General features: G+C 41.0%; 1 protein-coding gene across 1 annotated transcript in view; it reads right to left on the reverse strand.

The window, feature by feature from the left end:
* Positions 1-12,008, reverse strand: part of LOC119722930 (testis-expressed protein 11-like) — a 51,802-nt gene extending 39,794 nt beyond the window's left edge. The window contains exons 1-9 of the mRNA XM_038193335.1: positions 11,828-12,008; positions 9,479-9,624; positions 8,777-8,910; positions 7,892-7,976; positions 5,656-5,735; positions 3,338-3,368; positions 3,059-3,108; positions 1,359-1,493; positions 793-873 (exon numbers count right to left, since the gene is read on the reverse strand). Coding sequence (XP_038049263.1) covers positions 793-873; positions 1,359-1,493; positions 3,059-3,108; positions 3,338-3,368; positions 5,656-5,735; positions 7,892-7,976; positions 8,777-8,910; positions 9,479-9,536 — 654 coding nt within the window. The 5' untranslated portion in view covers positions 9,537-9,624; positions 11,828-12,008. The remainder of the gene's footprint in view (positions 1-792; positions 874-1,358; positions 1,494-3,058; positions 3,109-3,337; positions 3,369-5,655; positions 5,736-7,891; positions 7,977-8,776; positions 8,911-9,478; positions 9,625-11,827) is intronic.
* Positions 12,009-12,733: the final 725 nt, after the last annotated feature.

Raw genomic sequence — 12,733 nt, forward strand, 5'->3', positions numbered from 1 at the left:
CCATGAAAATACGGACTCCTTAGTTGTATTGTGCGCGCTTAAGTGAATATATCTGAGACAGTGAAAGGTCACGTGTTAAATTTGCAGTCCATATATGGTAGAGGGATTACATTTCACAGGACTCCAAATCTCATATGAGAATGGTATATGTTTATCAGATTCAAATGAACTAACCACTCCTAGGAACCTTGATAGTGCAGTGGTAAGACATCTGCACCAGTAGACAGGAGCTAGTGGGTTCAATTCCAACTTTAGTGAGCATTTGGCCTCACAAACTGTTAAAAGTTAAAGGGTCCATGAAGTGACTTTTTCTTAGAAGCATATTTTGTGCAACCTTCTACTCATCTTAAATATATGAAACATATTTGACATCCCGTTTTGGTTAATTTTATTGAGAAGTGCACTTCTTTAATCATTTAACTTTCCGGACAATTGAGAGCCCTATTGCTGTGACGTCATATCAGGAAGACACTGTTCAGTTTGGGTCTTAAAAAAAAAAATTTACGACAGCGAAATGTCCAAAGTTTTGGCAACTTTTGGTGCTGAAATAGTGGTAACATAGAGGTTTCTTCCTGAAACAATATAACACTTTTGCTCGTGAAAATGGAAATTCCCAATAGCATAAAAACCAAAAAGGCACCAAAACTCATGAAAATTGAAAATGAGGTTAAATGGGACACAAAGGTGCATTCCCAAGGATTGCATTAAAAAACATTACACTTCATGCGCCCTTTAATGAAGGGCAAAACTAAAAATACAAATTTAAAACAAAATATAGGCTGGGCTGAATACCTCTTTTGGCATCTGTGGAAGGAGTGCTTTTGCTTTCTGAATCCAGTGAAGTCCAACTTCATGCTCATCCTGCATAACCAACTACCCAAAAAAAAACCCAAAAAACATGGATTTTTGGGATAAGTTCAGAGGTGTCTACAATGGAATAGTGATAACTTGATATATTTGAGTATTTTAACATGGCAAACACATGGATGGAGGAACCATAATGCTCAACAGAATTTGACATCAAACTATAACTTTATTCCCATTTATAGCCCCCGTACGACCAAAATGATTTGCGGTCTATCACACACGGTGTATAACATGTAGGCCCACCAGAAGGTCACATTGTGAGTGCCGTACGGTATGATTCAGGTACTGAGAGATGACGCAGGGAAGTTCAGGCAAAAAAAGCAGTCACAGTTGCCCAAGCAAAATATTTAGTTTTTTTCGGGTTGGCTCAGTTTCGGGTCAGTTCGGGTCGGTTTTAGGCAGTTCAGATCGGTTTCAGTTATAATATATATTTATAATGTTTCAGGTCGGTTTGGCCTGGTCAACCCGACCTGATGCACAGCACTACTCACCGACTCGCCCTTAGTGGCATATATCTTGAATGCTTCTCTTTCTACTTCTATGCACTGATGTTGCTGGGCTTCATGCCATTCATCTGATGAACCACCAGGAGAAGATTCCAACATTGTTTTCATTTTCTCCAATCCCTGAACATTAGTTAAAAAAAAAAATTAACATAAAAAAGAACAAAAAACAGTTAATTTGGAACAATAAAAGTCTACAGCACATTCCAATATACCTGCAACACTTTTTTGCGAGGCTCTAGCGTCGCCGCGGAAACACGTACCGCCAGTATTTTAATATCATTTTAAAGCTTGGAATCTTATCTTGGAAGCTTGGAAGTTTATCCCTGGTAAGTATTGGTTTTATATTCAAAAGGGTTTTAAAATTATTTGTGTTTAAATATAGGCATATCAAAAACAAACTCAACCGATTTCAAGGAAAATCAATCATGCGCATTTTATGTGGAATTGCTTCATCATGTTCATGATGTGACGATCTCGTTGCCTTTTACTTTCTGTGTTTCCTTTTTTTTCGATCCACGTAGACTACACCTTAAATACACAATCTTGTTCTTTGTTTCAACTTCAACGTAAAAATCAACTGTGTTTTTTGTTATTTCAAGAGCTTGCCTCGAGTTTGCATCTGATGATGTATACTGCATCATCGTTTCTCTTGTAATCGGTTGAGTTTGTTTTCGACATGCCTTTATTTGAACACGAATAATTTCTAAACTCTTTAAATATCAAACCAAAACTCGCCAGAGGTAAAGTTAAGATTCCAAGCTTTAAAATGGTATAAAAATAATGGCGGTGCATGTTTCTGCGCCAACGCTAGAGGCTTGCCAAAGAAAGTTGCGGGTATTTTGGGACACAATGTACTGTGACACAAATTGCACTCAACTTTAACTATCACCGATGACACCATCAGGGTCATTCTGTACTTCAAGTGAAAAGCTAGTGACTTTCATGACGTCAACAAAAGTCAGGTTTTTGTTGGTACCACACTAACTATAAAACTTTATGTGGGAGGGATTTTTAACAGGACTGTCAATTTTTGATAATGAAGCTAAACGTGTATGAGGTGTGATAACCAAATGCAACGACGTTTGTTTCAGGCAAGTAGAGCAAAATTACTGGTCCGTCGGTCTTAGCTGATTGTGACGCTGCTTTGTGTCAAATCACCCAACGCCCTGGAACCAGTCATTTTCACTTCCACTAAAACCATTTTATTTTTCTAAATTATACAATGCCTGAATAAATCCCTGTCATCTGATTGGTGGGTCCTTGATCACGTGTCATTGAATTATTCATCCCAACGCACAGCGCAGCCGCACCGCAATAAAAGTTCCATTCCAAGGTAACTAGAACTTCCATTGCACGGTCACCCATTGGTTGGGTTATAACACAGCTCCGATGGCTCTGATGCTGAACATTCATAGGGCGAGTTTACAAGTTACCAATCAGATGACAAGGATTTAATCAGGCATTGCATAAACAAAAAAATAATGTTTCTAATTCGTGCCATGGAAAGAACAATTCAATTCGGTGACAGATGGAACATTCCATTCTACTCGGCTTCGCCTCATCGAATGGAACATTCCATCTGTCACCTCATGAAATTATTGTAATCACTGCACTCATAAACAGTCATTATTTGTATACTGCCACATCCATCACATTTTGTTTAAGACTTCAATTCGGTTACTTACATCCAATGCTAAGCTCAAGGACTGGTCAGCCATGGTAGGTTTCTGGCAATCTAGAACACAATCAGACATTTGAATCACACAATTGTCCATATTTTTTAAGTTTTGAACTTGTTCTCAATGTGGCAACAATATATAATTGCTGGTAAACAAGGAAAAAAGATTTGACAATTGAATGAAATATAGTAAGATATTACTGACAAGACTAATATGCATGTTACACAAGGAAACATCAACGCCGATTTCAATATTTGTGAATGGTAGGGAAGTGTTACAACTCACCAAGCCATGCACGCCCAGTTCTGCCTGCCATCTACAAAAGTAAATAAAAAATCAAGCAAAAATGAGTTCTTTAACCCCAACTCCCTAGGTCTTTTTGCTAGGATGTAGCCTCAATCCTGCAAAATCCTCCAATTGGCCTCGTGGAAAAATAGCATATAGCCTCAATCCTGCAAATTCCTCCATTATTTCTTGAATATGGTCCATTGAGGGGTGACCACTGCCTGAATCCTGCAAAATCCTTGAGGGTTAAGGGCCTTGAGGGTTAAGGGCCTTGCAATTTTGAGTCAAGGCTCTTCAAGGCCCATAGATTTTTGCATTTTCCAGATAAATCTGTTCGAAATTTTGTTGTTACCATTTTAATCGTATTACCATGGAGGAGGGAAGCACCCTATAGATTTGTGTGTCGGGCACACTTCCACTTTTGTAGCATCACATTTTGTTACCATTGTAGTAGATTTGCTGCAAAAATATTCCGTACACTTGTGGGGCTAATGAGATGATCACTTTAATTGCATATAACTATGGAATAGATCTGATTGGTTGTATATGTCTCCCTGATAAGTGCTAAAGATTTGCATGTATTTGTGTTAGATAATGCTGATATTTCTGACCATGTTGGGCCAGCAAATAAAAATTTCCCAAATCAGTTTCTTGGATTCCCCCTTTTGGTCCACTTGGGAGAATTGTGTGTCAATATAGAAGTAAATCATTATTTTGTTTAGTTAAACCATATTGAAGACCTGAACTTATACTTTAATAGATACAGTGCAGTCATAAAACGGTGTAGGCCTATGTGAGCATGTTGACTGCAATTAAAGAAATGTTGTTCTTCGTAAAGAGCAATTCGTGATGATAAGGGCGGATCCAGGGGGGCCAAAAGGGGCCATGCCCCCCCCCCCAAAAAAAAAGAAACCATTTTTTTTAATGTGACGTCGTAATAAAGGCAGGCAATGAGTACACCACCATCTTTTCCTCAAAAAACATTGGTTAAAATGGTCAGAAATTGCCTCAAATCGCACCACAGAGCATCTCGAATATTTTTCGGGGCCCTTAAGCGGGCCCCGAAGCCCAAGCCGTAATTTTTGACCCACTTTTTTTTTTGGGGGGGGACCAAAATTTCTTTGCCCCCCAAAATTGTGTTCTGGATCTGCCCTTGCGTGATGATGTGTCACTCATGTGACTATAATTAGTTCTATATCAGTGGTCATTTCATAAAACAGGGCCTTGGCTTTGGCCTTGAGGGTTAAGCCTTGGCCTTGGCCTCGAGGCTTGAGGGTCAAAGCCTTGGCCTTGGCCTTGAGGTCAAAGCCTTGGCCTTGAGGGTCAAAGCCTTTGCTCCAACACTGCTATGACGTCACACTATTGTTAAAAGTGTGGATTCGGATCTACGAATCTCTTAAGTGTGGATTCGGAACGACGAATCTTTAGTAAAGTGTGGATTCGGAATTACGAATCCACACTTTGAACATGTCGGACAATTGTTCTCCATAATGAGCATGAATAGGACCGTCTGCGTGAAAATTTGCTTTCCGAATTACTAATGCATCTGCACTGTCAGATTTTCCGCCGTCACTGCAAAATCGACTTTTAGTCAGAAAGAAATCGTCGTCTGAACTATCCATTTTGACGTAAGGAGCCTGTGTGTCGATACACATGCTAAACACGTCAGGAAACAATGTTGCAACCTGACGCCACTTCCGCGCTTGTGTACAACGTCTATGGAGAGTCATTTCAAGTATTTCCTAACAATTTTGGAAACATTTATCAGTCCCAGATTCATGTCTTATCATCATTTTTGCAACAAATGGCCTTCATTGAGATGATATATGAAGAAAAAAGTGCCGTCAGGTTGCAGCATTCTTTCCAATACTTCTGTTGACGCAATGGTTTAAGTCGAAGAATACACTCGCAAGTGTGGATTCTTAATTTACGAATTCACTCGGCGCTTCGCGCCTCGTGAATTCTTAAATTATACGAATCCACACTTTCTCGTGTATTCTCCTTAACATAATCCAGGCCTATTTATGCATGGCTGAGCAAAAACAACACAAGATCCGGCCCAAAGACCTTGACAAAGTGCATCTTGCGAAATCAGTAATGCACTTTTGCCTCAACCTCAATCTTCCAAATTCATCCTCTTTGGCAAAGAGGGTTTTGAAGGATTCAGGGCGGTTAGGATTAAGCATCCCTTTGGTTAAGTAGTACCACTGAAATAAATGCAGCAAGCATAAGATACAGTTTATGGCAAAAGATGCAAAACAAATAAACTGTCACAAACAACCTTTTGGGTGAAACACGCTAGAATTGAATGAACTTACAGTTATCTGCTTCTTGAGCATGACAAAGGATTCCCTTGAAGATGGGATAGAGGAGGCCAAATTGCAGGCAATGTGTCTGACTGTAGGGAAGAAATAAGTGCATGTACAGTCAATAGTTGGTTTCATTTCAATACGTACTGCAATCCCGACTTCAAATATTGTGCATTTGATTAGCTCACTTGTGTCGGCTCAAGGTAGCTCCATGTCTTTAGATTACTGAGCTTGCATGTCATTCTTGTGGCTCATCCTGAACAGCCACCAAAGCGGGGGTAGGCAAGGAATCACGTTACTCTCATGCATTGTTAATCTCAAGAAGCTGACAAATATGGCAACCGGACAGAGGGAAAGATTCAGAAATTGCAAAACATCAAGAACTAAAGTCATTATTCCACAACCGGTTGACCTTTGACATGCAAGGGGAAGTGAGCATTCCATTAACCTGGCTCTCATGACTAACTCATCTGCCTTTACCTGAGTCAAGCTACTCAAATGACCTGTTCTCTAACCAAACTTGTTAGTTCGGTTACTTATTACTCAAGTTACAAATGATATTTTACAAAGTTTGAAATCTTACTACAGAAAAATATCATTAAAATGGAAATGTCCAGAGACAATTTTTTTTTTTACAATTTCGACATTCAACAACAATGCTACAATCCCAACCAAAATGGTTGGGACACGTCACAACAAGCATACCTCTCCCGGTCCCCAACTCCCCTTCTCCCCCGGTCCCCAACTCCCCTTCTCCCCCGGTCCCCAACTCCCCTTCTCCCCCGGTCAATGTTGTTATCTCCAGCTGGAGCACAGACCACGCAATGAGAGACAACATTGACCGGGGGGCCGGGGCAGGGGGTCCAGCAAGATTCGGCTAGGACTGTAGTTTCAGTCTTATCATTAGCTCACAGTAACAAAATATCATGACAGTTACAATCTTATGCAAGGTAGAATCTCTAAAGTGTTATCCTAAGATGACAGGCTTGTACAGGGGTTTTCCTTAACTTTTTCCTTTACTGGCCGGCCGGGCCAGTAAACCAGAGTTTTCACTGGCCCGCAACCTTTTTCACTAGCCCACATGTTTTAATAGTAACTTTCAATCAAATCACCATAAGCATTTTTGATAACATTTTTGATAATAAATTATGCAATATGAATACAATCGGCAATTATCTTAATCATGTACATAATATTGCATGTAGTTCCTTTTTAAGTGATGTCAATGTTTCTTTAATCGTCCATGCTTTAACATAGAGCAGGGCTTTAATTAACAGGAATCAAATAGGGGGAGAAGTTATAATCAAAATTTATGCAGTGTGCTTCGTTCCGAACTTAAGGCTTTAGGTGTTCTATTTCAGACATGTTTTGATAAAACACGAACTAAAAATGCGTTATCTTGAGGAACAAGAAAACATTGCACACAGTCGTGGTATTAATGGGAGTTTACCAAGTTAGTAACTGAACTGTTTTAACTTGTTTGAAAATGAGTGAGAAGGCCAGTATTTTCAAAAACAAAACAAACATCTCTCGCGCGCGCCATGCATTTCTAGCGAAGAATGGTGCAATCATTAGCCAAGAAGCGCTGCGGGCGGGCGACCCACGAACTTACGCTGGTCACGTCAATCCATAACGTTTTCCGGAGCACGGTCCACTTTACATTCACTAGTCTTTACATTCAAAATAGGCCCCTCGAATCTCATATTGTCCTCATCTTTTCGGTACATTCGTTTGATAGTGTTCAAGAAATCATCCCAAGAATCCGTTCGGGCACAAGTTTTGGGAGTGAAACTGTCATGAAAGTTTTCTTCTCACCACGTTGTATGATACGAATACGATGTTAACGTACGTACATACGTCCGTACCGTGTGGACTGCAGACGAAGTAAATCACGTGGGTTGCATGTGTGCACAATGTGCAATGGCAAATACACGTTGATTCGCCTCAAATACACGTTGATTCGAATATACATGGAGTGATACGAATTCGAACTACCGATGTTTTTATTTCGGTCGGCGTGGCAAAAGTATTCATGTGTTGTATCACCCTTAACTTTTTATTTTGATTGATTGAAAAATACTGTAGGGAAAACTTCGTTAGTTTTTTGACTCGCCCGTCGGACTACTGAGAGGAGGGTTTTGACTCGCCCGCCGCTGTTTTCACTCGCATTTGGCGAGCGGGCGACCGCTAAGGAAAACCCCTGTTGTATCTAAGATGCATATACGCTACTGATGTACACCCCTACCTTTGGCGTTGAGTTCTTGATGCAATGATTCGCCAGTTTTTCTTGCCACTGCAACATTCCATAGTGAGAAAGCACAATTCTGCAACTGGGTTTGAACAAAATAAAAGTAAAGAGATCAATTCATTCTCCTGATCAGCGTAACCCCAATTCCATAGGCATTTTTGCTAGGATGCAACCTCAATCCTGCAAAATACTTCAACTGCCTCCATGTAAAAATTGCTAACAGCCTCAATCCTGCAAAAATCCTCCGTTATTTCTTGAATGTGGTCCTTGGAAGGGTGACCACTGCCTCAATCCTGAAAAATCCTCCAGCAATCACTGTCAATATTTTGAGGCAGACTGAGACAGTGACATCCTGGAGCAGTGCAGAGGATTAAAAGTATAATCTACATGTAGGCCTAAATTTGTGCACGACTGAGCATAAACAACAAAAGGTCCAGCCAAAGAGCTTGACACAGTGCATCCTCCAAAATCAGCCACACCTTTTTTTCCATAGCCTCAAATCCTGCAAAATCCTCCATTTCGCAAAGAGGATTTTGGAGGATTTGGGAAGGTTAGGGTTGTATACGATTTATGGGGATCATTGATAAGGACAAGTTCATGAAAAGTTACTGTCTTGAGTCAAGTCTTGTCAGTGTCTGATAGTATGGACAATGTTGATATATAAAACAAATTTGATAGGCATTATGTGCAGATAATTGCATTTCCTGGAGAACTATGTCATCTGGGGAAACAAGGCCATCTGTGATAGGCCTATTCAATTGGCCAGGTTGCATACTAATGAAATAGTGTCCACATCACTAGTCAATAGGTACTACAATTAATTATGGCACAAAAAGTTTCTATACACATAAAAGGTAATTTGGTTGTTTCTTCACTACCTACCTGTATTTCAGCAGCCTGATTGTGTGCTAGTCTGGTATCCAGGCCTAATACTGACTGTGAGATGTCTAGTAGCCGGTCTGTGAGCTGATCACACTTGCTATCATCATGTTCCTGACATAACTGAGTCACTAGACCTGGGTATTAAATACAACAGAAGTAAATATAAAAGTGGTAAATAGGTCGATTTTTGAAGCAAGTAACCTCCATTCTAAACACAGCCTATCAGAATAGCAGTATTCAATATCGCAATACACGCATTGCAATCGCTATTAAACTAGCGAAATACGAGCTCTGAACTAAGAAAATGGTTTGGTGGGAGTTGAAGATCGTAATCTGGGTTGGCTTGATGTTTTGAACTGTGATGAAGTAGACACAGCGTATCAATACAATGGCGGATCCAGGATTTTCCAAACGGGGTTGGCTGGGGTGTTATAAATCTTGAATATAAATCTCACTTTTTATCAACTTGTAACTTTTTTTGTTGATGGTAGTTTATTGTTCTCATCTGTTTTAGCAAATTGTAAACGGCGCGCTTAGCGTGCAACTTTTGACCAGCGCAGTACGCAATTGCTGCTGGCACATGTAAAACTCAATTGGCAAGTTTCTCCTTTTTGTCACTGAATTACAGCACTGAGTGACAAGGTAACATCTGAAAATGAGTGAGAAATAAAAAGAAAGGGGCATTATAACACGTATAATTACCATCAATTTCCCTGACTGCATCAGCAAGATCATTGTTGTCAGTCTGTATTGCTTCCATTTTGAATGGTCACAGTGAGAGCTACTGCACGGTCCAAAGATCAGCTGTTAGTGAAGTAGATGCATCAATGACAGCTACCAAGTCATCACTGTAAAATTAAAACAAATTTGAAACCTTAGAAAAAGGTAAAATACTTTCTGCTAAAATTTAGAGGTGTGCATTTATGGGTATAGTACGGAAACCGGGTACCTGATTGAAAATACACACAGGTAGGGTCCTACTAGCCCGACTGCGTCTGGCCGTACAGTACTATCGCAAGCTCTGTAGTACGGCCAGACGCCCGATGCTTCCACAGAGACTGAATTTTTTTGGCCGCCGATGTAGCGATTTTGCTACATCTTTCGATCGCGATTATCTTTTCATCCAGGACACGAATTTCCAAAGTTAAGGTTCGTAGTCGTAGAGCAACTCATACCTTTTCGAAAAAAACGTTCTTTGGTCTCAATATTTTCATCCATCTGGCCACAAGACGAATTTCAGTCATCAGATTCCACAAATATCGTCCCCCATGCGATCCCCCATGCGATTTCAAAATGGCGGCCGCGCTGTAATGTATGCATTATGCGAGCGCGCTTGGGCAAGATAATGAATATGCATCATAGTTTATGACGTTTGTCGGACACTCAGCGCGGCTGGCCATACAAACGGGTCGCACTAAACAGCGTCAACACAGCGTCAACACAGCGTCAACACATGACAGAAGCGTCAACACACCGTCAACACATCCAAAACACATTCTGAATTGACAAAAAGGGCATATAATTGTGAAACATACAATAAAAGAGAATTTCCATTGGATTGAGTTTCCATTTCGTTGTTAAAAATATCGTATTTTCACGCGAAAAAAATGACCTTAACTTGCACGGCCGTTGTCCGCCATCTTGACTTCGCACAAAGCTTGGACTACACCATTTCAAGTAGGGGTGTGTAGGTAATGACATTATCTTGTCATAAACAACAGAGACGCCTTGCTGCAGACTAGACAGAGGGATATCAGATCTGTGTGAGGACTAAGGATCGGAGGAGTGGTAGATCATTATTTTGTGAGTTGTGTTTATGTTTTGGTCTTTGCAGATATTTTTAACACTGGCGACCCCGGCCGCGTCCCTCTCTGTTGGTTTATTGTACAACGCTATCACCCTTTAGAATAATGGTATGGTCCGCGCTGCCACTGAGGCAACATGGCGGGTGTTCGGCAGCCGATTTCGGAGCGGCACGGAGAGCCAAGTTTCTTGAACTAAAAATCGCGATTTTCAGACGTTTAACCTATTGATTTTAAGCACAAATCTTGTTTCTGTCCATACTGTATGGGTTACATACTGCTTTTGTAAATTTTAATGCATTTTGGATGTGTTGACGCTGTGTTGACGCTGTGTTGACGCTTTGGAGTGTGTTGACGCTGTGTTGACGCTGTTTAGTATGACCGATACAAACACGAGGTCATGAACTAAATAATGCATATTCATTATCTTGCCCAAGCGCGCTCGCATAATGCATACATTACAGCGCGGCCGCCATTTTGAAATCGCATGGGGGATCGCATGGGGGACGATATTTGTGGAATCTGATGACTGAAATTCGTCTTGTGGCCAGATGGATGAAATTATTGAAACCAAAGAACGTTTTTTAGAAAAGGTATGAGCTGCTCTACGACTACGAACCTTAACTTTGGAAATTTGTGTCCTGGATGAAAAGATAATTGCGATCGAAAGATGTAGCAAAATCGCTACATCGGCGGCCAAAAAAATTCAGTCTCTGTGGAAGCATCGGGCGTCTGGCCGTACTACAGAGCTTGCGATAGTACTGTACGGCCAGACGCAGTCGGGCTAGGGTCCTACCAGTTAAAAAAAAAAATCAAAGTCGGAAGTTGCTTGTTTATACGGCCAATCAACATTGATTTTTAGGGATTCACCGCCCGCCTCGATTTTAACTCACCCCCTGATTTTTTATATTTTTAATTTTTTTTTTAAGTGCGTTTTTCCCTCAAAGAAGGTGTATTTTCCAGACAAGTTTCTCACCACATCCACAGGCACTGTCGCACTGATTTGCACGCAAACATTGTGTTCAACATACTAAGCAAATCACGCGAATTCATAGTGCTAGGAGTAAAGGGTGAGTGCGTCATTACACAAGTGCGTCGTTTTAGCTGACCGGACGATACTTTGAAAACTTCTTGACCATGTTGATGTTGACTGTCCATAGACTTTGTACCCAACCAACGAAGTGGCGTACGTCTGGGTGCTACATTCTTTCCCTACATGCTTTCATGCATGCTAGGCCTACTTCAATACCTGAATAACTGGAATCGCCGCAGTTCCCATATTATGATGAAATTTGATTCACTCCTCCATGCTGAGAGAGACAGGCCTAGTTTTGTGGTCCCGCGCCGATGCCTTTCTTTGCAAGTTTTACACGCGTGCAGAAAATTACTTCACAATTTTACCGCGCTGTGACCTTTGACATGTAGTCTCGTCCACCTACTCGTTCTGCGGTCTATAATTCCTCAACCTCGTCCCCAGGGTGTCGAGCAGTACGTGCCCACCACTACTGGCAACTAGGTTGGCAATAAAGTAAGCACTGGGGACGAGGTTGATAATTCCTGGCTTGAAAAGTAAACTTTTCACGGGGAAGTTTTGAAACCCCGGTTTCGCCTCGATCCTTCGGATTGTGATGAATCATTCATCATCCCATGGAGTTTCATAGTGAGTCCCGTGGTCAAGTCTTATTTCGGATAACTTTGGCTATATTTGGCAATCTTATCGTTCCTCATCATTAGCCTTTTTTTATGAGCTAAAGGTGCACATGACTGTGAACTGCCCATACCAGTCCTCATAACATCACAAAACTTTCATTCCCGGAGGTATAAGTACTCAACGGACTTCACTGACGTGTTTTAATGACAGACTGTTAGTATTTCTATCTATTCAGTATTGTAGTCTATTGCCCACCCGGTCAAAATGTAAAGGGTTTATCATGCTCAGGGGCAGCGGAACCGGGGGGGGGGCACTTGCCCCTCCAGATTTCCCAAGCAAACAAAAGTGCCCCTCTCGCGGTTATAAATGTGCCACCTCGAGATGAAAACGAAACTGCCCCTCAAACGCACACAAGTCATGAAATAAAATTGTCTCCTCTCTTGTAATTAAAACTGCCCCTCAAAAACAAAAGTGCCCTCTGGCACTAACAAGATTGTGCACCTT

The sequence above is a fragment of the Patiria miniata genome, unplaced genomic scaffold, assembly GCF_015706575.1.
Source record: "Patiria miniata isolate m_02_andy unplaced genomic scaffold, ASM1570657v1 HiC_scaffold_16, whole genome shotgun sequence".
Taxonomy (NCBI): domain Eukaryota; kingdom Metazoa; phylum Echinodermata; class Asteroidea; order Valvatida; family Asterinidae; genus Patiria; species Patiria miniata.